At 40.7% G+C, this 25,119-nt stretch overlaps 1 protein-coding gene across 4 annotated transcripts in view; it reads right to left on the reverse strand.

Moving 5' to 3' along the window:
• Window positions 1-14,287: 14,287 nt before the first annotated feature.
• The window catches only part of Cops2 (COP9 signalosome subunit 2), a 28,781-nt gene continuing 17,949 nt past the window's right edge, over window positions 14,288-25,119 (reverse strand). For all 4 annotated transcript variants that reach the window (NM_001285513.1, NM_009939.3, NM_001285507.1 and 1 more), the window contains 7 exons: window positions 24,310-24,484; window positions 23,292-23,470; window positions 23,135-23,187; window positions 20,128-20,225; window positions 18,740-18,822; window positions 17,710-17,768; window positions 14,288-16,323 (listed from right to left, as the gene is read on the reverse strand). In NM_001285513.1, the coding sequence (NP_001272442.1) occupies window positions 16,179-16,323; window positions 17,710-17,768; window positions 18,740-18,822; window positions 20,128-20,225; window positions 23,135-23,187; window positions 23,292-23,470; window positions 24,310-24,484 (792 nt within the window). In that variant the 3' untranslated portion in view covers window positions 14,288-16,178. The remainder of the gene's footprint in view (window positions 16,324-17,709; window positions 17,769-18,739; window positions 18,823-20,127; window positions 20,226-23,134; window positions 23,188-23,291; window positions 23,471-24,309; window positions 24,485-25,119) is intronic.

Genomic DNA, 25,119 nt, shown 5'->3' on the forward strand with positions numbered 1-25,119 from the left:
TGGTGAGTGTGTGTAGACCAGAAGATAGCCTTGGGTGTCAACCCTCACCATCTACCTTGTTTTAGGCAGGGTCTCCGGGCTATCTGGCTGGCAAACTTTTGGGGAGTCTCCTGTCTCTACCTTCCACCTCCCCAGAGGAGTAGAGGAGTTTTGGACTTTCAGATATATGTGCTAAGCATTTGAATTTTATGTGGGTCCTGGAATTCAAACTTAGATCTTCATACTTGTACAGAAAGGGCTTTGACCCGCTAAGCCATCGCCCCTCCCACTTATTAATTTTTATGGTTATATATATATATATATATATATATATATTGTTTTGTTTTGTTTTGTTTTTTTGTTTTTCGAGACAGGGTTTCTCTGTGTAGCCCTGGCTGTCCCGGCACTCACTTTGTAGACCAGGCTGGCCTTGAACTCAGAAATCTGCCTGCCTCTGCCTCCCGAGTGCTGGGATTAAAGGCGTGCGCCACCACGCCCGGCATGGTTATATATTTTAAATGCCATCACTCTCATCTAGACTACTGGGCCATCAATACCCTATAGTTTTTGTTCTTCTGTCTCTGATGCACAAGAGGGCTAACTGTGACCCCACAGTCCAACATCCCTGTAGTCAGTTTGTGAAAGCCAATAGCAATAGTTGTCACCCCAAAGCCAGGCTCACTCTAGGTCCCTTTGCTGCCACTATGTTCAGATGTGCCTCAGTTCTGCCAGCAGTTCAGATTGCTGATGATATCTCTTTGCTTCGGGCTTCCAGACATCACATCTAATCCCAGGAGTGGCCTGGCATGGAGGGGTCTGTCTGAGAGCCTTGGCCACCTTTTCTTTTCTCCATTTTTCTCCCAACCCAGTGCTGCATCTGAGGTGATGTGCTGTTAAGATCCTAGCTCTTGGAGTATGCTGGACCCTCTCCTTAGGGAGAGGCCTGGCCAAGCTGGTATCTCTTTTGTCATCCAGGGGCTCTGTTTTGAAATCCCGAGTGATTCTCTATGCTTAAGCAGGACTAACTGCCCCAATAGAGATAAGGAAGCCTCTGTTTAAAAGGTCAAGTTTCTAAATTCAAGAATTGTAAAACAGAATAATAACTGGATAGAAACTATATTTAAAAATAAGCCCTAGCTGGCTGGGCATGGTGGTGTAGGCCTTCGATCCCAGCACTCAGGAAGTAGAGGCAGGCAGATCCCTGAGTCTGGGGCCAGCCTGGTCCACACAGTGAGCTCTAGGCCAGCCAGGGCTACATAGAGAGATCCTTTCTCAAAAACAACAACAAGGAAGCCCTAGCAATTATACAAGGATATTCAGCGTATGTCATTTATAAAATCGTGATATTCATTAGGAGTATGCATTTGGACCCAGCATAGCCAGATTCTGGGATGAAATGTTATTTAGCTATTGGTATTTAGTTCAATGCTCATCATTTGGTCAGAGAACAGGGACATCAAATTGCACATCAAGACTTATCTCGACTGTATAAAACAGGTGTTACAAGAAGACCCTAAGTAAGGTGACTGTTGGTCCCGTTAAGGACCAATTTCTTCTGTGTGCTTTCCTGCACTTTAAAAAAAATGAGCAGGTGAACCAGCTGTGGGAGTGCTTACCCATGATCCCAGCTGTGGGAGTGCTTACCCATGATCCCAGCATTTGAGAGACTGAGGCAGGAAAGATCACAAGTTTGAGGCCAGACTGGACTCAATAGTGAGTTTATGTATCATAGATTTCACTCCTCCTGTGTGTGCAATTCAGCGAGCTTCATGACTTTGCCCAATACTCCAGACATTATTAGATGTCAGTTTTCAATTTTCCCCCCACCCAACACAATTCCTCACTTTTCATGATGGCTGAGTTGGCGCCCACCTCCAGGATGCAGCAGCCACTGGCTCATCCCCCGACAAGTGTGCTTCTTCTGGACATTTCATGTCGTATGCAGCAGCCACTGGCTCATCCCCCGACAAGTGTGCTTCTTCTGGACATTTCATGTCGTATGCAGCAGCCACTGGCTCATCCCCCGACAAGTGTGCTTCTTCTGGACATTTCATGTCGTATGCAGCAGCCACTGGCTCATCCCCCGACAAGTGTGCTTCTTCTGGACATTTCATGTCGTATGCAGCAGCCACTGGCTCATCCCCCGACAAGTGTGCTTCTTCTGGACATTTCATGTCGTATGCAGCAGCCTGAGGTGACTTTGTTAAGTCTCGCTCACTTCGGGTAACTTTGAAAAGACTCATCCACATGGCTGCTATGAGTGCATACCTTTCTATTGAGTTTTCTATCTCTCAAAGGGACCACATCTCCACTCTTCTCTTGTTCAGGATGAGCACTGAGAGAATGGAGCCATCTTGCTTAGTGTTGATAGGAACATCACATGCCGGTCTTCACGTCGGGCTACCGTTCATTTCTCTTGGGGATGAAGCATTGTGGAATCTCATGTTGAGCTTTGGGAGATGTGGACATACTGTCTTCCGGAAGTTGCTACACTTTTATGAACAGCTTCCTGCTAGTTCTCAGCCCACCTTTCAGGCAGGTCCAGTGGTGCACACCCACACTCACCTCAGTGCTGAGAAGACTAACATAGATGGTCATGAGACCTTGTCTTAAAACACAAGACCAAAGGGATTCACATCTTGGTTTTTGTATATACACTTGGCTTCCCTTCTCAGCAGATTAGCTGGAGATTGGGGAGAGATACTCTGCTGTAAAAACTCTACCACATACATGTAGTGATCAAGACGTCCTCTCAGAGATCAGAGGTGTTGACTTGTAGGGTTCATAATTCTTTAACCTCTCAATAAACAATACTTTGTACATTGCATTTTTAAAAATTATTTTAAAAGTATTTACTTAACAAATAACATACATACATATGTCCATACATGCATACATACATATTATTGCTTTTTTCTTTGTTTATTTTGAGACAAAGTCTCATTTTATCTAGGCCGGCTTTGAATTTACTATGTAGTTGAAATCCTGATCCTTCTGCCTCTACTTCCCAAACAAAATTAAATACATTAAGCATAAATATGTGGGGTTTTTTGTTTGTTTGTATGTTTGGTTGGGTTTTGGTTTTTTGAGACAGGGTTTCTCTGTGTAGCCCTGGCTGTCCTGGAACTCACTCTGTAGACCAGGCTGGCTTCGAACTCAGAAATCCGCCTGCCTCTGCCTCCCAAGTGCTGGGATTAAAGGCGTGCGCCACCATGCCCAGCTGTAAATATGTTTTAACATATAAATACCTTGTAGAATATTAAACCATGCTAATTAATGCGTATATCTTTTCTTTTTTTAAAAAATTTTTTATTAGGTATTTTCCTCATTTACATTTCCAATGCTATCCCGAAAGTCCCCCATACCCACCCCCCCACTCTCCTACCCACCCACTCCCCCTTTTTGGCCCTGGCATTCCCCTGTACTGGGGCATATAAAGTTTGCAAGTCCAATGGGCCTCTCTTTCCAGTGATGGCCGACTAGGCCATCTTTTGATACATATGCAGCTAGAGACAAGAGCTCCGGGGTACTGGTTAGTTCGTATTGTTGTTCCACCTATAGGGTTGCAGATCCCTTTAGCTCCTTGGGTACTTTCTCTAGCTCCTCCATTGGGGGCCCTGTGATTCATTCAATAGCTGACTGTGAGCATCCACTTCTGTGTTTGCTAGGCCCCAGCATAGTCTCAAAAGAGACAGCTATATCTGGGTCCTTTCAGCAAAATCTTGCTAGTGTATGCAATGGTGGCATATATCTCTTCTTTGTGGTTAGAATACTTAAAATCAATATCCTTGGTAATTTTCAAGAAAATGGAAGTCTTTCTCAATTGAGGTCACATGACATCAAATACCGCTTTGGAGTATATGATTCAGTTCAATTTCAGAATTATACACCCATCATGGCTGTCTGTGTCCACACCACTGTCGTCACTCACATCCTTCCCAACCTCCCTCTTTCCCTAGCTTCTGGGGAACCACTCGTATTCCCTGTCTCTACACACTTGCTTATTTTGGATACGTCATACTAAACAGAATTATACGACACGAGGCCTTGTGTGTCTGATTTCTCTAAAATTCATTTATACTATAACATACATCACTTTAAAAACAAAAAAAAACTTCATCTAGGTGTGGTGGTGCACACCTATAAATCCCTGCACTTAGGAGACAGAGGCAGGAGCCTTGTGAGTTCAAGGCCAGCTGGGCTAAACAGTAGGGTCCCCTGTCACAGAGCTTTGAGTTAACCAGGAGTGTGTCATGCTTCTCGGTGGAATCACAACTTCCTGACATTCCTTGTCCCTTAGCAATGGCCTCATTAGCCCTTTGCCTGATTCTGTCCTGTTTCCATTAACAGAGCTCCCGTGTTCCCCAAATGGAAGCACCTTGAGACTCTATTGGGCTTTTCTTAGTCGTAGGAATTCCTGTCACCAAGAGTTTGAGCACCGAGGAAAGATGTGTACCTCTTGCCTGGTAACCTGGCCCTTTTGGAGAGGTTCCATAGTTATCTGGTTGAAAGACACTGGCTCCTTACAGATAGCATCTAATCATCAAACATCTAATGAAGTTGACTACCTGCCCAGAACTCTGGGAGGAGCCCTGCACAGATAATAGACCTCTTGTGCTGCCTTTGCCCTCATGAAATTGATCGCTTGGCTGGCAGGAGAAAACTAAGCAGAACAGCAGAGGTCTTGGCAGACTATGGTTTGGGGTGAGGAAGGCAGAGACCTTGGGACTCAATTGCTTTTACTGAGCACTTACCATGGTCACAGGCACAGTTCTATTTACTCGGGATATAGAAATGAAGAAAACAGACAAACCCTCTACGGAGAGCTTATACCTCAGAAGTACTCAGCTTGAACAAACATGTGTGAAATATACACTGTTTCTCGTGGTGGCAGAGGCAAGAGACAGAGAGAGAGAGAGAGAGAGAGAGAGAGAGAGAGAGAGAGAGAGAGAGAGAGAGAGAGAGAGAGAGAGAAGCAGTGTAGACCCGTGCAAATCACAGAACTGTGGCTGGCAACTGTGTCTCTTAAAAGGTGACCTGGACACAGCCCACAGTAAAAGTTGTGTTTGGGGCCCAAGCATGTGTTCCCAGAACGGGTGTGGCATCTTCCTCCTGGATTCAAAACAAGGCTAATGTGGATGCCCCACTTTTCCCTTTGATGAACAGTGATGGCTGACTCTTCTGGAAGGCTGGTCTGAACTGCACGGCCATAGCATTTTCTAGAAGACAGATGAGATGGAAAAGGCAAGATGCTGTTTAAGCGAAGGCCGAAGATGTGCTGATTAGAGTGTCCCAACTGAGCGAAGCGATTATGTGGGAAGAGAAGGGACAAGGTCTACCAGAGCCGAAAGTAGACAGCACAGAGCTTAGCAGCCTTTGGGATTACAAATGCTCTCAGTTGAAAGTGCAGCTTGTTCTCTCAGTGAGGTGTAGCTTAAGGTGTAGGGATGTTTGTGCCTCTTTTTCATTACCTGAGAGGAAACAGAAAAGAGCGGTGCTTGCCTCAGTGGTGACTGTGTGAACTAAATGAGAAATGTTTACAGTGTGTTGATAGGCAATTGCACACAGTAGGCATGAAAACGTTAGAATGTCGGAGGTTATTTTCGGACCACAAATCAGTAAAAGTAACAAGCAGAGATTCTGCCATAGAGCTTTTTCTCTGGAAATCTAGCTCGTTTAGAGATACTGAAAATAGTGGGAGTATCTCGCTTAAAAATGAACTTTCTCATAATCCAGTTCTTTGTGAGCCTGGGTGTGGAATGCAGAAGTAGATAGGAACCCTACTCCAAGTTTGCTGACCACCAGATGCATGGTGACATTTCCCTAAGACATTTGCTGGATTTTTTCCCAAAGAATGAGCCATTATTGTGAGATATTGTTTATTGTAAACTGCTTCTGCTCCTGCCACACATACTGAAACAAAGGTCACTTTCAAGAGGCTTTTTGCTGCTGCAGGGACAAAGCAGTCTAATGCTGTGAGATGTCTCTCTGCACCTCAGCTTGGAGTCCTGTTTGTAACCGTGTAAAACGTACATTTTTCACAAAGCAAATTGCAGAACATTGAGTCAGATGCCAGATACTGAACAATTCTATGCCTTATGTGCACTGGTTGTTTCTGAAAGGATGGTCACTAAGCTGTTGACAAAAACCTTAAATAACTAAGATTCTTACTATATATCCCAAAGAACTCCCAAGTTCAATGTAGTAGAATACCCAGGCAGATAAATAACAAGAGAAAAATATTGCAATAAAAGGTCATCTGACAAAAAAGTAAGTAAGTAAGTAAGTAAGTAAGTAATGATCATGTTATTTGCAGATAATCTTCTGGCCCGTATGCAAGCAGAAAAAAATTATACCTAAACTGGGTGTGGTGGTATGTTTCTATCACTCCTGTATTTAGGACCCCGAGGCAGGGGACCGTGAATTAGGGGCCACCCTGGGCTATCCATGAGTGAATGAACATTCTAGGAATAATAATTTAGGGAGAAGACTTCAAGACTTGTTGTCTGACAAAGTAATGTGCACATAGAGGAATACAATATTGTGCCAGCTATCCTTGTTAAGAAAAAGAGTTCCCATCAGAATCACCTGCACAGGCCAAGGAGGTGGATCAGCAAGTAAAGGTGCTGGTTGTGCAAGCCTGATTCTCTGAATTTGACTCCAGGATCCCACAGAAAAAGCTAAATGCTGCTTTTGGCTTCCTGGATGCTCTGTTGTAACCTTTCTCAGTTGTCACAAATCTGAGCCCATCTGTCATTGCTATCTCTATTATTTTGCTCAATTTCACCCCCGATGACATCAAAGTCATGTACTTAAGATGTATCACCAAAATAATCAGTGATTGGAAAGTCTGAGCATTACAGAGAACCTGGTCATTCAGAAAAACACCAGGCCAGACTGAGGTGGTCCCCTCTGCCTCTGCCCTGATCACTGAAGCCATCAAAGAGTCATGAAAGCAAAAGAGGCAGGAAAACATTAAACACAGTGGAAATATCACCTTTGATAAGATTGCTAACACTGCTTGACAATTGTGGCAACTGACTTTACTCAAAGAACTTTCTAGAACTACTAAGGAGATATTGGGTATTGCATAGTCAGAGGGCTGCAATGCGGATGGCTGCCACCCTCATGACACCATAGATGACATTAGCAGTGATGTAGTAGAACACCAGGCCGATAAATGACAAGAGAAAAAATATTGCAATAAAAGATCATTTGACAAATAAGTAAATAAGTAAGTAAGTAAGTAAATAAATAAATAAAAAATTCTGGATGCAGTAGGTGTCAGGAATCTGTAATCCCAGCACCTTGGTGTCAAGATGAAGGCAGAGGGAGGAGACTTAGCTGGCTTGGAGTACTCTAGTAGTAAATTCTAATCTAGTGGAAAATTCTAGTAGAATTTTCCAGAGGCAGGGTTAGGGGGAGTGTTGCTGTGCTTTGTTTGCTCCCAAATAACGGCGATTCTACACCCTCTTTAGCCTGCTCTAGCTCCCGCATAATAGAACAGAGGCTTGGTATTTTTATTAACTAGTTGTAAACCTGAGCTGGTCTTGCCCTGGCTGGCTGAAGGAAGATCTCTGCAGTGAAAAATTCCAATACTTAAGAAATGAGTTTGGGGGCCTAGTGAGATGGCTCAGCAGGTAAGAACACTGACTGCTCTTCCGAAGGTCCTGAGTTCAAATCCCAGCTCATAACCACCATAGATCATAATGAGATCTGATGCCCTCTTCTGGTGCGTTTGAAGACACCTACAGTGTACTTATTTATAATAATAAATAAATCTTAAAAAAGAAAAAGAAAAAGAAAAATAGAAAGAAATGAGTTTGGGACTCCGGCACTAGGAGGAAACTGAAAAGGATTGCTAGGATCAATACTGTGAAAATGGCCTTCCTACCAAAACCCATCTGCCGCTGCAGTGCAGTCCCCGTCAACACTGCAGCGCTGTTAGCGACTAAGCAAGGCAAGTCCTTCTGAGGCAAACTGTTCCTTCAAGATATGCTTTACTTTTAGTTTAAATTATGGCTGGGCAGCGGTGGCACACCAGGTGGCAGAGGCAGGTGGATCTCTGCATTTGAGACCAGCCTGGTCTACAGAGTGAGTTCCAAGGTAGCCAGGGTTACACAAAGAAACCTTGATTCAAAATATAAATTAAAACAAAACAAAAAACTGGGCATGTGCTGGAATGTCCCCACCCCAAAGTACCTCCCATATGAATATGTATGAGTCTCTGATGCCTCCTCACCCTCTCCTAGTTTGGGGAAGAGGATGCTCTCATTGCCTGCTGCAGGAGAGCTATCCTCCTCCATTCTTTCATGACTCAGCTGGGCTTATTTGTATTCAACAAGAAGTGAGCCCACTGTGTTCATTCCAACACTATTTGTCGAAGAAACAGGAAAAAACAAAACAAAACAAAAAAACAGCTTAAGATTCATATGGAAGCACAAAAGATTCCAGACAGCTAAAGCAATCCTGAACAAAAAGAACAACGCTAGGGGAAACCAGGAACGGTTTAACATCAAAATGAAAGTTTTCATTTAATGTTGGGTGTGAATGATAATGCTTCAGAGAAACTTTGCAAGTTGAAGAGAAGTTAATGTCTAGAATATAAAAGGACTTCCTTCAAACCAGGAAAGAAGAAAACAGGATTGTGAAGAACACTATGTGCACCCCAGAGTGAGGACTGTCCCTGCCTAGGTGCACACACATAGGCAGTTCCTCTCACCTTCCTTGTTTGGGGAGAGCAGAGGTTTGGAAATAGCATGCAAGTAGTTGCTGATAGAAAAGCAGTAATTTTAGGACAAGTCATATATTGCTATACTGTCAATGTGAGATTATTAAAAATAACCAGGAATGTTATGGTGTTAATATTTTATATTTAAACTAACTGGGTAGAAAACTGCAGAATTCATGACTTGTTCATAACACCGTATGTATGTATGTATGTATGTGTATGGCTATCTTTTATCTATCTATTGTGCTAGTGGGGCAATTAGCACTTACTATAAATGATATAATTTTGGTTGTTTTTAGAGATGGTCTCTCTCACTAGCCCAGGGTGATCTTGAACTTACTGTATCACAGACTGGCCTGAGTGACCCTCCTGCCTCAGCTTCATGAATGTTACGTCTGTAGTCATGAGTCACTATGCCTGATGTAAACTTGTATTCATGTAAGTTACATACTTATATGATATAGAGAGAAGCAAAACCAAACCAACCACTGGCTTTAAAATATTTTATTGAAGCTAAATCTGATGCACACCTGTAATCCCAGCACTCTGGAGGACAGGAGTATTACAAGTTTGAGGTCAGCCTGGGCTTCATAGAGAGCCTGTTTTAAAGCAAAGTTTCCAAGAGGTATTGAGCAGAGGCTCTCTGTCATTTATCTGAACAACACTGGCCTGTTGCTAACAATACTCACACCCTTAAAACCCCATTAAGGTTGATTTTGAGTGTTCTTTTTTAAAAAAATATGTATTTATAATATTTATATGAGTACACTGTAGCTGTTTTCAGACACACCAGAAGAGGGCATCAGATTCTATTACAGATGGTTGTGAGCCACCATGTGGTTGCTGGGAATTTAACTCAGGACCTCAGGAAGAGCAGTCAGTGCTCTTAACCACTGAGCCATCTCTCCAGCCCCCCAACAATTTATTTATTTATTTATTTTCGGTTTTTCGAGACAGGGTTTCTCTGTATAACCCTGGCTGTCCTGGAGCTCACTTTGTAGACCAGGCTGGCCTCGAACTCAGAAATCCACCTGCCTCTGCCTCCTGAGTGCTGGGATTAAAGGCGTGCAACCACCAAGCCTGGCTTGAGTGTTCTTAATTACACACACACTAGAGCCAAAATGGGCTTTTCATTTTCACTTTTTAATGGGAAATTATGGAAAGTGTCTACTACTAGTCACAGTGAGAAACCTAACGTAAATCCTGCTTCCATTACCCAGGATGTCAATTCGGTGAATCCTGCTGACCATGTCTTGATTCTATGTAATTCAGATTTTAGCTCATGTAATGTATCTCTACTGGTCTCTAGGTCTTGCTCCATGAATGATTTTCCATAATGACTAGAATCCTTTTACATTTCTAAATGCTTCCTATCACATTTGGGGAAAAAACTCTGAAAACAAAACTTTATTAAGTAATAAAACACATATAATCTGGCCTGTTCTGCTCAACTTAGATGAACTTACCTTCTGCCTGAGCCAGTATTACCAATACCTGCATAGCCAGTCTCTTCATTAATCACACGTGAAATCAACTTTCATTTGTTTGGTAATTCCTTTTCTCAGAAATTATTAGCCTTTCTTCATAGAGCTATGCTCTCTGGGCAAAAGGATAATTGGTTCCATTGGCACCCTGCAGCCTAGGGCAGTTCCTGGCACGTGGTAGCACTCAGTGAATGCCCACTAGAACAATGCAGGGTGGAGAGAAAGCACATTTCCTTCTCTGTTGCAGAACACTGCCGGCTTCCTTTTGTAACTTTGGGGGTGAAGGCTTTGTAGTAAGAAAGGGAACGGCAACATTTTTGAGGGTCAGCCCTTTGGAAGCCAACAAAGCAGAGTAGCCTATCTGCATCTGCTTACAAAATACCTGTTTTCAGAACCTCAGCCGCAACACAACTCTTCAAAGAGGTTTCCAGAAAAAAATTACAAACTTCCATCCATTATTCTAAAAAGAAGAGTTAGAAGCCTAAAACTATTATACTACAAAACCAGCTCAAACCAAACACACACTCAAAACACAGGTGTACATATTACATATTGTCTTAATTAGGGTTTCTATTGCTGTGATACACACCGTGAGTCAAAGTGATTTCAGGTGGAAAGCGTTTATTTTATACTTCCAGCTAACAGTTTAATGCAGAGGGAAGTCAAGGAAAGAACTCAAACCAGCTAGAGACCTGGAGGCAGGAGCTGAGGGTCAGGCCATGGGAAGGTGCTTACTGGTTTGTTCCTCATGGTTTACTGAGCCTGCTTTTAGATAGCACCCAGGACCACCAAGCCTGGGATGGCACTGCCAATCAAGACAATACTGCCTGCAAGCCAGTCTTATGGAGGCATTTTCTCAACTGAGAGTTCCTCTTAGCAAATGAGTCTTGTTTGTGCGAAGTTGACAAAAGACTAGGCAGCACACACACACACACACACACACACACACACACACACACACATATATATATATATATATATACCCTTGCTAGGCTGATGTACCATCGCCTACCACAATCTGAATACAACTTGCTAACCTGCAAGTTCCACATCTTGGTAGACTTAGAAAATGATGTTGACTTTGAATATTCATTATGGGAATTTTGGTCACATAACTATTAGTCTAAAAGAGACATTTGTTTAGAACATGAGTACAGCCAGGACAGAATAAGAAAAACTTCATCTTCAAACCAAAGGACTAAACTTGAGCCCTATTTTTTGAAAAACATTCTCAAAACATTATCTCCTGTATGGCTTCTGACCAAAAGCACAAGAGAGATTGTAAGAAATGGTTATATCATTTTATGGCCCATAAAGTATGTGTGTTTCTAGATGAGTTAAAAGCCTTGAACACCTAAGTCTGCCACATGTCTTGAGTGCCCTGCACACAAGCTGACTCTCAGGTGCTGACTTGTGAATCTTCTAATTCCATCCTCAGCTGTGTTCCCAGTCACCCACTTGGTGAGATCTGACACCACCAACTGCAAGACACAAAGAAAAAGTCAGCATTGTTTCCATCCATTGCTCTGAAGAGGTTTGAGAAATAAACATGCTAGAACTCTAGATGTTTTCCTGAGTTGATGAAAACGAATAGCTCTTTAAAAGCCTTATGTTCAAGCCAGGCAGGGTTAAAAGGCAAACCAAATCAAACCAAACCAAACCAAACCTATAGGCTGGGCATGGTGGCGGCTGACTGATCTCCAAGCTAGATCTATCTTCATTTCTTGTCTTGTGTGTTTTAGGGTCTCCCTCACTGCACCCACCTGTGTGCTGGTCTGAGTGGGATGAACTGTTTATGAGCAAGCACAGTGTTCTCAGGCTAGTACCACTGTGCAAGGTCTAGGTCGTATGTGCTTTAATGCCCTGCATTGGCAACTGGCTCAAAACTATTTCCCAAGACTGCTAAGATTTGAAGTGGTGTAATTTTTAGAATCGTGGAGAAGGTGCTTGAGTTTTAAATGCCATTTGAAAATACTATGTTGTATCCGAGGCACTACAGATTTAAAGCTGGACTAATTTATCTATGTTGCTACATAATTTTTTTTAAAGATTAATTTATTACATATAAGTATACTGTCGCTGTCTTCACACACCTTAAGAGGGCATCAGATCTCATTACAGATGGTTGTGAGCCACCATGTGGTTGCTGGGAATTGAACTGAGGACCTCTGGAAGAGCAGTCAGTGCTCTTAACCGCTGAGCCATCTTTCCAGCCCCACTATGTATTTCTCAAAAAGTTAAAATGTGATGACTTGCTTCCAAACCCTAAAATCAGTTTTTAGGTAATGTCTTAGAAGAAATTAACATGGCTCTCTATAAATCGCTTTACAAGGCAAGGAACTGTGTGTGTGCGCGCATGCGCGAGCACTGAGTGAACAGACTTGGGGAAAAGATGAATTATTTCCAAGGTCACATTAATTTTGGTCGGCATTCATTGCTTAACACCCAGGTTACTGGGGTGACAGAGGCCACTACAGTAACTGTTGCTGCCACAGGAAGCTTTTCTGCTCTTTCACTCAGTGATCTAGAAGATCCCATTGATTCTAAAACAAAGGCACCTGGGACTGAATCTGTAAGGTTTGTTTGACCGTGTACTTCCTTTCCTTTCCCTTCTTTTTCCCTTTCCTTTCCTTTCCTTTCCTTTCCTTTCCTTTCCTTTCCTTTCCTTCCCTTTTCCTTTTTTCCTTCTTTTCTTTTTCCTTTCCTTTGGTTTGAGGTAGCTTCTCTGTAGCCCAGCACGGCCTTCCCTGCCTTATATCTTAAGGCTCTGAGGCTAGACAGACACCTGACAGCTATTCTGTATCTCAGCTCAGTTTCTTTCTTTCAAGGCAAGAGAACCAGATGTGGTGCTTGCAGGCCTTTAATCCCAGCACTGCAGGAGGAATTGGGAGTTTCGGGCCAACGTGAGATCTTAGTTGAGGGGGAAAAAAATCGGACAAGAATGTTAGACATTTTACAGTCAAAAATTCCAAGGAAAGAACAGCCAAACTACTTGTTTTACATAGTCAACTCTCATCTTAAAGACCTAAATAACTGAAACTCTTTCAGGTTTAACTTTGAAAAAACAAAAAATTTTTAAACAATTTATTTATTTTATGTGAGTACACTGTCGCTCTCTCTAAACACACCAGAAGAGGGCATTTGGATCCCTTTACAGATGGTTGTGAGCCACTATGTGGTTGGTGGGAATTGAACTCAGGACCTCTGGAAAAGCAGTCAGTGCTTTTAAACTGCTAAGGCATCTCTCCAGTCCCCAAAAGGTTTATTTTCAAAAAGCTTTAGTTCCTTCTATGTATCAGAAGCATCTACTCAGCACTGTCCATATACTGTGTACTCACCAGTGGTTACTAATTAAAAAAGAAAACTTCTACCACTTTGGCCCTTTAAATACCAATAACATGTGTTTTTAACAAGGGACTTAACACATCTTATATAATGTAACCAATAGCATACTATACCACCAGCAGCCCATGAAAGGGGCTTCACTTCAACTACCCCATCATGAAATCAGGCTCTTAGCTCAATCAGAAGGGATTCATGTATACTCAGAACAGCTATAACCATACTATGAAAAAGTTACGTTAGATTAAGATGTGAGAAAAAATAAACAATTTTATATGCTAATTTAAGAGCAAGACAAAACCAGAAATCAGCTCTTGCATACTTCATAGTGCCGCAGACACCGCAGACTGCTGCAGATACCTCAGTGTAGACACTTTAGACTGCTATGATAGCCCAGACTGCTGCACACACCTTAGTGGAGATACCTCAGACTAGTGCAGAGGGCTCAACCACATTTAGGAATGAGACAGAAATGAGATGAACACAAAACAGTGAGATCTCAACTCTGAACTCTGCATGGAAATACCCTTACCTTAACTGAGAGTTAGACTGTTAGCCATGCTGTGAGACTAACACAGGAAGCAGGTCCTGTCGTACAGTTTCACTACGCAGTTGGCCTAGTTTCCCACAGGGTAACAAGCACACTGCCTTCTACAAACTTAAGACAGCACAGAACCAGCACTTAACAGGAGCTGGATGGGACACACAGCTGAGACCCTTTGAGTTCTGATTATCACATGCACACACCTGATACAGGCACAGAAACTTGTCATTTTTATTTGGGTAACAAAGGGTCTCCAAATTGTATTGGAAAAATAAATCCTAATTGATATCACTCCTGTAAAAAACGTGAACACACTTTTCACAAATGATTTATGTAGAATAGAAGAAAATACACATACTTTTATAATATCTTAAACTTTTTATTCCCTACCATTGACATTTTGTCTTTCGTCTTCTTTCGGTTTTCTACAATTTTCAACGTATATCTGTATTTAATACTGCTTTATTCTGCTAGACATTAACTGACTGCTTTCCTAAATCTAAGGATTATATAGTTTTAGTATAAATATATATCACATATTTTCGTAAAATTTTGACAAAACCAAATAAGCATGCCTTGTTTTAAGTCCATGCTCTTTCTACTGTTTATAAAATCTGATTTAATGATCAAAATTCTTGGTTGCCACTCTTCAGTCACACAGTCTTCCTTCTGCACTGCCACTCAACTGTTTACATAATAATGAGCAATAGAAAACCAAGCACATTATGTTAATCTTAGTTCCTTCTTTTGACACTATATGATAATGTGAACTTAAAAAAAGAAACAAATACATCCAAAACTCAATACATTCAAATGGGCTGAGTTCTGCCACCATCGAAGGCCATAGTTCATTCCTAACTATTCTGCCACTGCACAAAATACTTGAAAATTATTTGGGGATTGCTTTCAAAGCCAGATGCATACTTTCTACATTATCTAAATTTAGGTATTTCTTTGAAACTGGTATTTGGGGCCAAATTAGGGTAAAGACAGACAAGCTTGTTAATAATCTTTTCAAACAAGGTGTAAACATGAAGTTAGTAGTGAGTTACCTAAATTAACTTTGACTGTAATTCTCCAAGAGCAAACCCAAGAGGCTTCGGGCAATGGTTGTTGCTGGCATTAGAAAATAACCTTTCAGCATGGTCACTATGCAGGTAACATTCACTTCGCTGTCTAGATTCTGGCATATTTGTCTAAAGTGACATTCTGAGAGTTAACACGTATTCTTTTAAAAAGAAATTACCAGTCTTTAAAAAAAAAAGCATCATAATCCTTTAAAGTATCACTGTCAAAACAAGTTCTATGTAAGGGCTCTGTTAGAAAGGAGTTCTTACTCTATCAATGAACTTTAATTTTAAAAACCTGGAAGCAAATAACTAGCTTTAACTATTTGCTCTCAGGCTTTTAAATCTTAACTGAAGACAAAATAACCTGAAATCTTTAAGATACTAAAAACAAAAGAGCAACCCCGAATGTAATAAAAACACATCAAGAACCAAGCTATAATTTCTGAGCTGCACTGTTTATTTTGCTGCTTGAGCCCTAGGTGACAGCGTGCCACTGAGAATTCGGGTTGTCTAACCTTTACTAGCTGCAAGAACAGAAATAGACGGACACAGTTTTGGAGAATTGACATTTTGCAAAATGCAGCAAACATTTTCATTTATACATGAGAAAAGGAAGTGTTCAAAAGGGTATGAATTTCAAGTTATTGCAGGTTATTTGTGAGAGAATTTCTGCAGGTACAACATGTTTAAATTTAACCAACAGTAGCGTGTCAGTGTTTTTAAAATCATGACAAAAATCTTCTCTCTGATCATGTCGCCCATGACAAATTACTATGGTGTTGTATGTTTAGGGCAAGATGTCAACACAGCATAAATCCCATGGTGTTTTGGTTTTCTTCTGGAGATTAAAGCTGTTTTCTTGGGATAAATGCAGCAGCAAACCACAAACCAGTTGATCACAAAAGCACTTCTGCCATAACTCCATCCCTTTCAGGACACACCAACCCACTGGAGCTTTGTCTTTCCAGTCCTCAAGGGTCACATCTCTGCACTGTTGCCTTAAGCATGTCCGCAAAGCTCGGTCTCCGTTAAGCCAGTTTACTGACCACAGCCTGGTTCAGAGAATTTAGTTGGTTGGTCCATTTATCTAGCGCAGTGTATCGGGCACCACCCCTCTTCTGATGATCCAGTTCAAGGAGCTGGTTGACTTGATCAATTCGGCCATGAATAGTGCTGGAACCAAGTAAGAAAGCAAGGTCTCCAGTTATCTCTGCTAAGCACATTCATAGAAAACCACATCACACACACACACACACACACACACACACACGCACACACACACCCTAAAGCCAGACAAAACACCAACATAAAAACAAAAAACAAAACAAAACCCAAACCTGCTTTGCCTACTTCTAACAAGTGAATTTGGTGTTAGTTGTAACATTTATTGCCTTATTCTATTTTTAAGACACCAGATCTCAGCTCAGCTGCCACTTTTCACAAGATACCTACATTATGAAAGGTAATGACACCTGTAATGCTTTCAAAGCAAACTGCTATTAACACCAAAACTGTTTTGCGACAGATGGTGCTTACGCCTTATAGGCTGGACATGGGGGTACTCATCTTTAATGCCAGCACTTGAGAGATAGATGTGGACAGCCTGGTCTACACAGTAAATCCCAGGCCAGTCAGAGCTACACAGTGAGACCATATCTTAAAAAAAGAAAAAAAAAAAAAGAAAGAAAGACACAGAGACAGACTATCAGGAAATGATCACCGTGTCGCCTGTCTAACAGGTGTGTGCATGCGCAGCACATGTGGGAGGGAGAGCACAACTTTTGGGAACTGGCTCCTTTTTCAGACTGTCAGGCTTATGTAGAGTGCTTTAACTTGCTAAGCCATGTCACAGGCCAGTAGGTAAGTTCTTAGTAGTATGTAAGTCATAAAAAGAATGAGAAACCTGTCTGAAAAATAACTTAGAATCTTTCTAGAGGTCATGTGTTCAGTGTGCTTATTCACTTACAAAAGAAAGAGTCACTGTATGTCTTCTATTAGGAAATCCCACAGTTGAGCTGCTATGCTACCCTTGCCATCACTGTCCATACTTTCTCCACGGGCTCATACATTGAACCCTTAGTGCCCAGTTGGAGGAACTGTTGGGAAGGATTAGGAAGTGCCACAGGGATGGGCTTTGGGTTTCAAAAGACTAGAGCCATTCCCAATGTCTCTCCCTCTGCCTCCTACTTGCCAATCAAAATGTGAGCTCTTCAGCTTTGTCTTTTCTCCACTATCATGGACACTTTACTCTCTGAAACCATAGCCTAATTAAATCATTTCTTGGTGTTTTATCACACCAACAGAAAAAGACAGTAACCAACATCTTGCAACTTTAAAAAGTCGCCAAGGACACTGGAAAGAGTGGCAAGTGTATAAGAGCACTTGCTGCTTTTCTAGAGGACCTGAGTTTAGTCCCAATACTCATGTTTAGTGGCTCAGAACCATATGTAACTCCAGCTGTAGGGGATCTAATACCCTCTTCTGGCCTCCACAGGAACCTGCTCTTCTATACAAATACAAGACACACAGTAATTTAAAAAAAAGCTGCAGAGTACTTACTTATCCAGTATGCACTGCACCAGCAAGCTCTCCACATCAGCTACGTCTATGTTTAGCTCCTGCAACAAAGAGTTCATTATATAATTCTACTAATTAACATTTCAAAAGATTTCATGATTATGTTTGGCTTTAATATCACTGAATGAAAACATTAATAAAGGAGATTTCATTTTTCCCCCTTCTTTACTACAATGGCAATTTAACCCAGGGTCCCATACACTTGGCAAGCGCTCTCTTACTAACCTACAACCCCATCTGTGCAGAGAATTTTTTTCTGTTGATCCTGGGCACTGAACCTAGGGTCTTGTGCATATATTATACCACCCAGCTATATCCCAACCCTCTTGTCATGTTTAAGACAGGGTTTCAATAAGTTGGTCAGGTAGCCAAGGTGGACCTTGAACTTCCAATCTTCCCACCTTAGCCTGAGATTAGACATATGCTCCTGCGCTTGACTTAAGATTTTTAAACAAACCTATTACCACATGAGAATATTTTGTAGGCAAGCACTCTGTACCAAATGGTGCCCTCAGCCCTCTTGTAACCGTGGGTATACTCCTACTCCATTTGCAATGCTTGGAATTGGACTTTTATTAATGCTTCATTCTCTTCTGCCTAAGAACAAGGAATCTTAGAAACTGAGTGATTTGTAATTTCTCTCTTACACATTAAAGCTCTTTTCTTTAAAAGCAATTCACATTAAACAACAATGAAAATTTCACATTAAGTTTAAAGCCTTGGTGGCTCAAACTTGTAGCTTTGCACTTGGAAGGCAGAGGGGCAAGAAAGTTAGGAGCTCACGGTCACCCTCACCTATCCAGAGTTACATGAGTACACGTGCATGTGTACACACCCACCCTCTATATCAAGTTAGCCTGGGCTATGGGAAACCCATGTCTCAGTGAAGCACAAAAGTTGTATTCTATGTAAAAAAAAAAGGTGCATGCCCAAGTTAGTCACACTTAAAAAGATAAAGATAGGTACACTGCAACTGTAGGCACAAATCATAAACACTAAAACCCACAAATACCTTAGAAATAAAAGGAATATGTATTCTTGTGTAAGGCTTAATTAACTTTATGAGGACTTGTGTTCTGATGTTTCGTAAAAGTTCTGAAAGACAAAAAGAAAAAAACAGTGTAACTATGAAGGTCTTTAAGAATCATGTAAGCACAAGCCATGCTAATTAACTACATGATTTACCTTCTTAAACCATTTTTGTTTAAATTTTAAAAATCTGGTGTGATGAAAGCACAGTCCGAGGCTGTCTCTCCCAGTTTCTCATTCTCTGAGGATGTTTATGTTGCAAATCTCCTAAAATATTTTTCTGTCTTCTTGACATTCCCCACTCATCACTTCCTTAACCTTTAACACGTTTGAGAAGTTCTGGTTCACACTAGCTGAGTTACTTGTCCTAGGGCTCTTATAGGTTGCATTCCATCTTACAGTTTCGTTAATTCACTTGTCCCAGAACTCAAGAGATGTTCCTCCCCTGCCTAGGTTCCTAGTGCTGGGATTATAGGCATGTACCACTATGCCTGGCCCACATACAATTCCTCACACAAAACTGTCTCTTCAAAAGGAAAAAAAAAAAAAAAAAGAAGACTAGAGTTCACAGATAATACTTTCATATTTTTCTGCTTTTACAAAGTAGAGTACCACTCCAGGCTCATAAAAAATATATATGGGTTTTTTTTTTTTTAAATATTTTTTATGAGCCTGGAGTGGTACTCTTTGTAAAAAAAAAAAAAAAAAAAAAAAAAAAAAACAACCCAAACAAACCCTATTGAATGAAATTAAAAAAAGCAAATAGGGAATAAGAGAACATTACTTCTGACATATTCTTCAAATTTTTCTAATGCATTTAAATAGTTAGTGGACTGCTCCCAAGTCATTTAAGTGCCCTCAATAATCCACACCCCTCCCAAACACAAGAGTTTCTCTGTAGATAAGATCCTCCTGTCTCTGTCTCCTGAGTGTTAGGATTAAAGGTATGAGCCACCACTGCCCAGACCTCAATAGTTCTTGATAGATGGGAGCACTGGAGCTGTCTGTCTGTGGCAATTCAGCAGGACTTACTAAGCCTTGCTTTACTCTGAGAAAACGTCCCAATGTTTCCTTGCATTTTGGGGGAAACTATATCATCCAATATATTTTCTCAGCTTCTTGACGAACCTTAACAGTCAGGTTTGAATCTAAACATCAATAACCAGATTACAGCAATATTTACATTAGAATAAAAAGGCAAAAGAAAACAAATGTCATGTACAGATCTGATGTTCATATGAACTCTGCTAATGACTTAGCACTCAGAAATGTTTCTGTCCTTTGCTACTGCAATTTACTCCATGCAGCCCCGTCACGAAGCACGTCCTTAACAACATGAAAAAGGAACAACTCAGCCGGCTAACAACGCACCTTCAATGTGCTCTCTTATGAAAGGATCATCCATGATGTTGCTGTGATTTGTTTTCAGAATCTTTTCAAATTCAGTGATGTCATTATTCTGATAGGCACTAACATGGAAAAAAAGGATAAACATTGCCCCATATAGCAAACATAATCCAGAGCCCACCTTTCAACCTTTATACGCAACAACCACAGCTTTATTATTGTTTCTATTAAAGAAGTCAAAATTAAATATACATGACATAAACAGAACCTTCCTCAAAAATCCTTTTCTAGCACCAAATAAATGACCTCCCAAAACTACTGCTTTTTTGTTTTCTAAAGGGAAGAGCAAAAGAATCTGTTTGGGGGAGGAGATATTATTACTCAGATATATTAGTCATTTAACAGAATCTCAAATCTTAGTCTTGTTCAAGGTTGACAGTAAAATGTTTTTTATATTAGTTGATGTTTTCAAATTAGATTGTGCATTTCTCATCCCTAATTGCTCTTAAAGAAAGAAACCAGTTTCATGCACATTACTCAACACGGGAGCTTGGTCTTAGCTTTCAGATAAGAAAGCACATCCTTTTGGAAGAAGAACCAGATAATAGAGCTTCCTAATTTTTATCTTCTAGAAAGCTACCAGCAACTGTAAAAACTTTTCAAAAGGATTGATTCTCAAGTCTTTCTAGCCTTAAAATCTCATCAACTTTTACAGCAGAACCACGAGAGACAAGGAATGCCAAGTGATCACATCCAGAGGACACAGTGATGGAGCCCCATGTTGCAGAAGGCTAAAGGCTGACGATCTCTGTACTTCCCCGAGGGATCTGGCACCTATGCTGGGAACACCTATGTAAGGCACTATGGGATTGCTAGAGGTGCTGAGAAGGAAGAGGCCAACCTTCTGGCTATGGCCCCACTGTGTGCTTTGTATGTAAGGCATATCATCAAGCATTCTGTACGCCCTCTGCTGTGCTTCCATCTGCTGGGTCGCAGTGTAACTCCTGTTAGGGGCAGGTGATTCAAGTGCTTCAACAGCAAATACTCCCTCTAGTCTGCTGGCAACTGACTAGGAGGATAAAATTAGGAAGTATTACTTTCTTACCTACCCCAATACACTGCAATGCACAACAGGAGGCTATCTTCAGGTAGTAAAAACATTGCATGCATAGTTCATCTTATACCTATATTTTAACTATAAGAAAATTTTCGATTAAGTAGATTTTATTTTTATTCCTCGCTTGGGAAAAAGTGTATCATTACAATAAATTTTTGAGTTCTATTATAAATGCTTTACTGGGTCACAAGATGTAATAAATACAGAATAATTATTACCTTGTAAAGGTGTGATAAAACAGTTGTTTAATGTGTCTTATTATACTTAACCAATTTATATAACATTAACTTCTAATCAAAACTTTCACTATTTCCTTAGTTTTAATTGATGTTTAGCAAGCCAATGCTATATACAAAATATTTTATTTATTTATTTATTTATTTATTTTTAAAAATATTTATTTATTATTTTATGTAAGTACACTGTAGCTGTCTTCAGACACACCAGAGGGCATCAGATGTCATTACGGATGGTTGTAAGCCACCATGTGGTTGCTGGGATTTGAACTCAGGACCTTCAGAAGAGCAGTCAGTGCTCCTAACCACTGAACCATCTCTCCAGCCCCTATTTATTTATTTTTAAAATATTTTTATTATTACGTATTTTCCTCAATTACATTTAGAATGCTATCCCAAAAGTCCCCCATACCCTCCCCGCCATTTCCTTTCCACACCCATTCCCATTTTTTGGCCCTGGCGTTTCCCTGTACTGGGGCATATAAAGTTTGCGTGTCCAATGGGCCTCTCTTTCCAGTGATGGCCGACTAGGCCATCTTTTGATAACAAAATATTTTAAATGTTAATTTGTGGTCAAATCAACTTGAGATAATGTAACAAATGTAGATAAATTAAATCTCTTGAGAAAAGATTGGAGAAATGGCCTTTTACAATGAAAATCAACCCGATTCAACAAACAGTAACAACTGAAAACACAGCAGTGGCAGTACTGACTAATGCAGCAGCACAAGGCGTGTATAAAACCTCTCCCACAGGCTGGATGCTTATCTAGGGCGAAAACTGCGGTTTCCTTTTCCTTTTCTTTTTTAAGGTAAGGTCTCACTCGGTAGCCTTGGCTGGCCTGCACTCGCTGTCCAGATTAAACTAGTCTTGAATTCACAGAGATCTTCCACTTCCGCTTCCTGAGTGCTGGGATTAAAGGTGTGTGTAACACCAGGCCTTGCCTTAAACTTTTTGTTTTAATGTCATTTTTTTTTTTTTTTTTTTTTTTTTATACTTACTCTTTTTTTTTTTTTTTTTTTTCCCATTTTTTATTAGGTATTTAGCTCATTTACATTTCCAATGCTATACCAAAAGTCCCCCTTACCCACCCACCCCCACTCCCCTTAATGTCATTTTTATCTTGTCGTTGAGAAAGTATGTTTTTTATGTCTCTCATTACTGAAAATTCTTGATTTATCTTTGGCCAATTCACATTTATTTTAGACTTAAGGTAGGCAGAGATATTGAGAAAGTTTTGAGACAAAGCTAAAACTGGTGTATATGTCACCCACAAACACAGTTAGTAAAACAAACAAACAAAAGATAAGTAAATAAAAGAAATAAATAACAAAGAAAACCAAGTTGGGCCTGAAGGTTCAGGTTTGAAAGAGGCCAAGGCAGTAGAATTACAAGTTCAAGGCCAACTTTGGCAAGTGACTCACTCTTCTATACTGGAAAGAAGGAAAACAAAACACCAGAATAAGATAAAAAACCAAACCAGATGAGATTTTTATACATTATCTGTGACTAACAGAAACAGCATAATGGCTTCTAAAGGTTGACATGAACTTTGGTGCCTTTTAGAAAAACATACAAAAGAACAGATGCTGATCGTCAGCTGTTCTCTGCTGTTGTCTGTCATGCCCTTCTGTGAGCTGCTTTAAAAGGGTTTGCCTTAGGGAAACATAAATCTTACCTTACTAAATTTGTCATTGCTAGAATTTCTGGATCATTTTTATACGGCTTGGCCTAACAAAAACAAAACAAAAATAAATTACACATACATTCTAACAGAGTACCTCTTGTCCAGAAAGCCAATTAGCTAATAAGAGAAGTGAAAAGAGCAGACAGACCTCTTGTGAGTCAAACGGATTTATTCCTGATTTCATTAGCATATTTGCTAAAACCAAATATTTTAAACAAGTGGTTCGTCTTGGGCTTCCTGATTCATCATAATTCTTGAAGGCTTCAAAAAAATCAGTGTGTGCCTTTTCAAATTCACCTTCTCTCAAGTGCATCTTACCACCGCATTCTGTAAACAATAAAACAGAAGATTAATTGATGAAGAACAAATGAAGGCTACTGCAATGGCTTTTAACGGTATGTCCTGCATGGCAGTAGCCTAGTATAGTCCCAAGGTGCAACTCCAGGGTATACCTAGCGTCTATATCTTCATTCTATAAGGAAAGCTCACTGAATAACCTACTGCAAATCTTTACAGTTTCTACTGAATAAGAAGTAATTCTTTATGTTATTACAAACTCAGGAGAGGTACACTCATAACGGGACTTTCCTAATTAGTATCTCTATTACTGAGACCTTCTTCTCCTTCCTTTTTTTAAAAAAAGATTTATTTATATGAGTACACCATTGCTCTCTTCAGACATTCCAGAAGAGGGCATTGAATCCCATTACAGATGGTTGTGAGCCACCATGTGGTTGCTGGGAATTGAACTCAGGACCTCTGGAAGAGCAGTCAGTGCTCTTAACTGCTGAGCCATCTCTCCAGCCCCCTACTGTGACCTTCTCAAGACAAAAACAAAACAAAACAAAAAAACCACATGTTACTTAAAAAAAAATATTATTGTTATTATTATTATTTTTAGTTTTTCGAGACAGGGTTTCTCTGTATAGCCCTGGCGGTCCTGGAACTCACTCTGTAGACCAGGCTGGCCTCGAACTCAGAAATGGGCCTGCCTCTGCCTCCCGAGTGCTGGGATTAAAGGCGTGTGCCACCACACCTGGCCACATGCTACTTTCTAACAGACCCCTTTATGACTTTCAACCTTTACCATTTACTGCCAGTAAAACAGAAACAACCTTAGAGCCACTCAGTCTCATGCAATGACTCCTGACTACATCCAAACTTACCTCTGATGACACCCATGATTAGTGGGTGAGGGATGGCAGACTTGATGTGAAGTGATTGCTCATAGAGTGCTTTAAGCTTTTTGTTGTTCTTCTGTGCAGTGTACATTTGAATTTCCAAAGCATAGATTTCTAATAACTGGGTACCTTTTTTCAGGTCATCTTCTCCATCATCAGTCTAGGAAAACAAATATTTCAGTCAAGACAAAATGCAGGGGCAACTGAGAGATTTTTATTAGCATTAACTTGGGAGCCTTGTATCTCTGTGTTATATGCATCATAGATTTTACTGCATCATGGCTGACTGTAGAGTGACCAAAGGAACCTGGATAGGGAAAAGGGGCTAGAAGTTTTCCTGTGTATAAAATACTTTTAAAGAAAATGACATTCATTAAGAAGACCTCTGTGTGTTGCATATGTGTATGCTTGTGCATTCCTGTGTGTAGGTCAGGAAACACTGTCTGCCTCATCTCTTGAAGCAGGAACTCTCAGGGAAGTTGAAGTGCACCGATTATTCAGTTAGCCTGGTGGCCACACCCCAACCCAGCATTGGCCAGACATGCATGGCCATGCTGACTGTCACCAGTAGGTGATGTGGAACTAAGTTTGTACTCACTTAACAAAGTGCTCTTACTTACTGAACCATCTCTCCAGTCCCATGTACTAAAATTTGACGTTGGAAGACCCTTGCTGTCAAGCCATCTATCTTCCACAGTGTCAAGGAGAGAAGTGATTCCCACAAGTTGTCCTCTGACCTCAACATGCACTTTGTGGTATGTACATGTGTGTATACCGTGCCCACACTTAAATGTA

The sequence above is a fragment of the Mus musculus genome, chromosome 2 (genome assembly GCF_000001635.26).
Source record: "Mus musculus strain C57BL/6J chromosome 2, GRCm38.p6 C57BL/6J".
Taxonomy (NCBI): domain Eukaryota; kingdom Metazoa; phylum Chordata; class Mammalia; order Rodentia; family Muridae; genus Mus; species Mus musculus.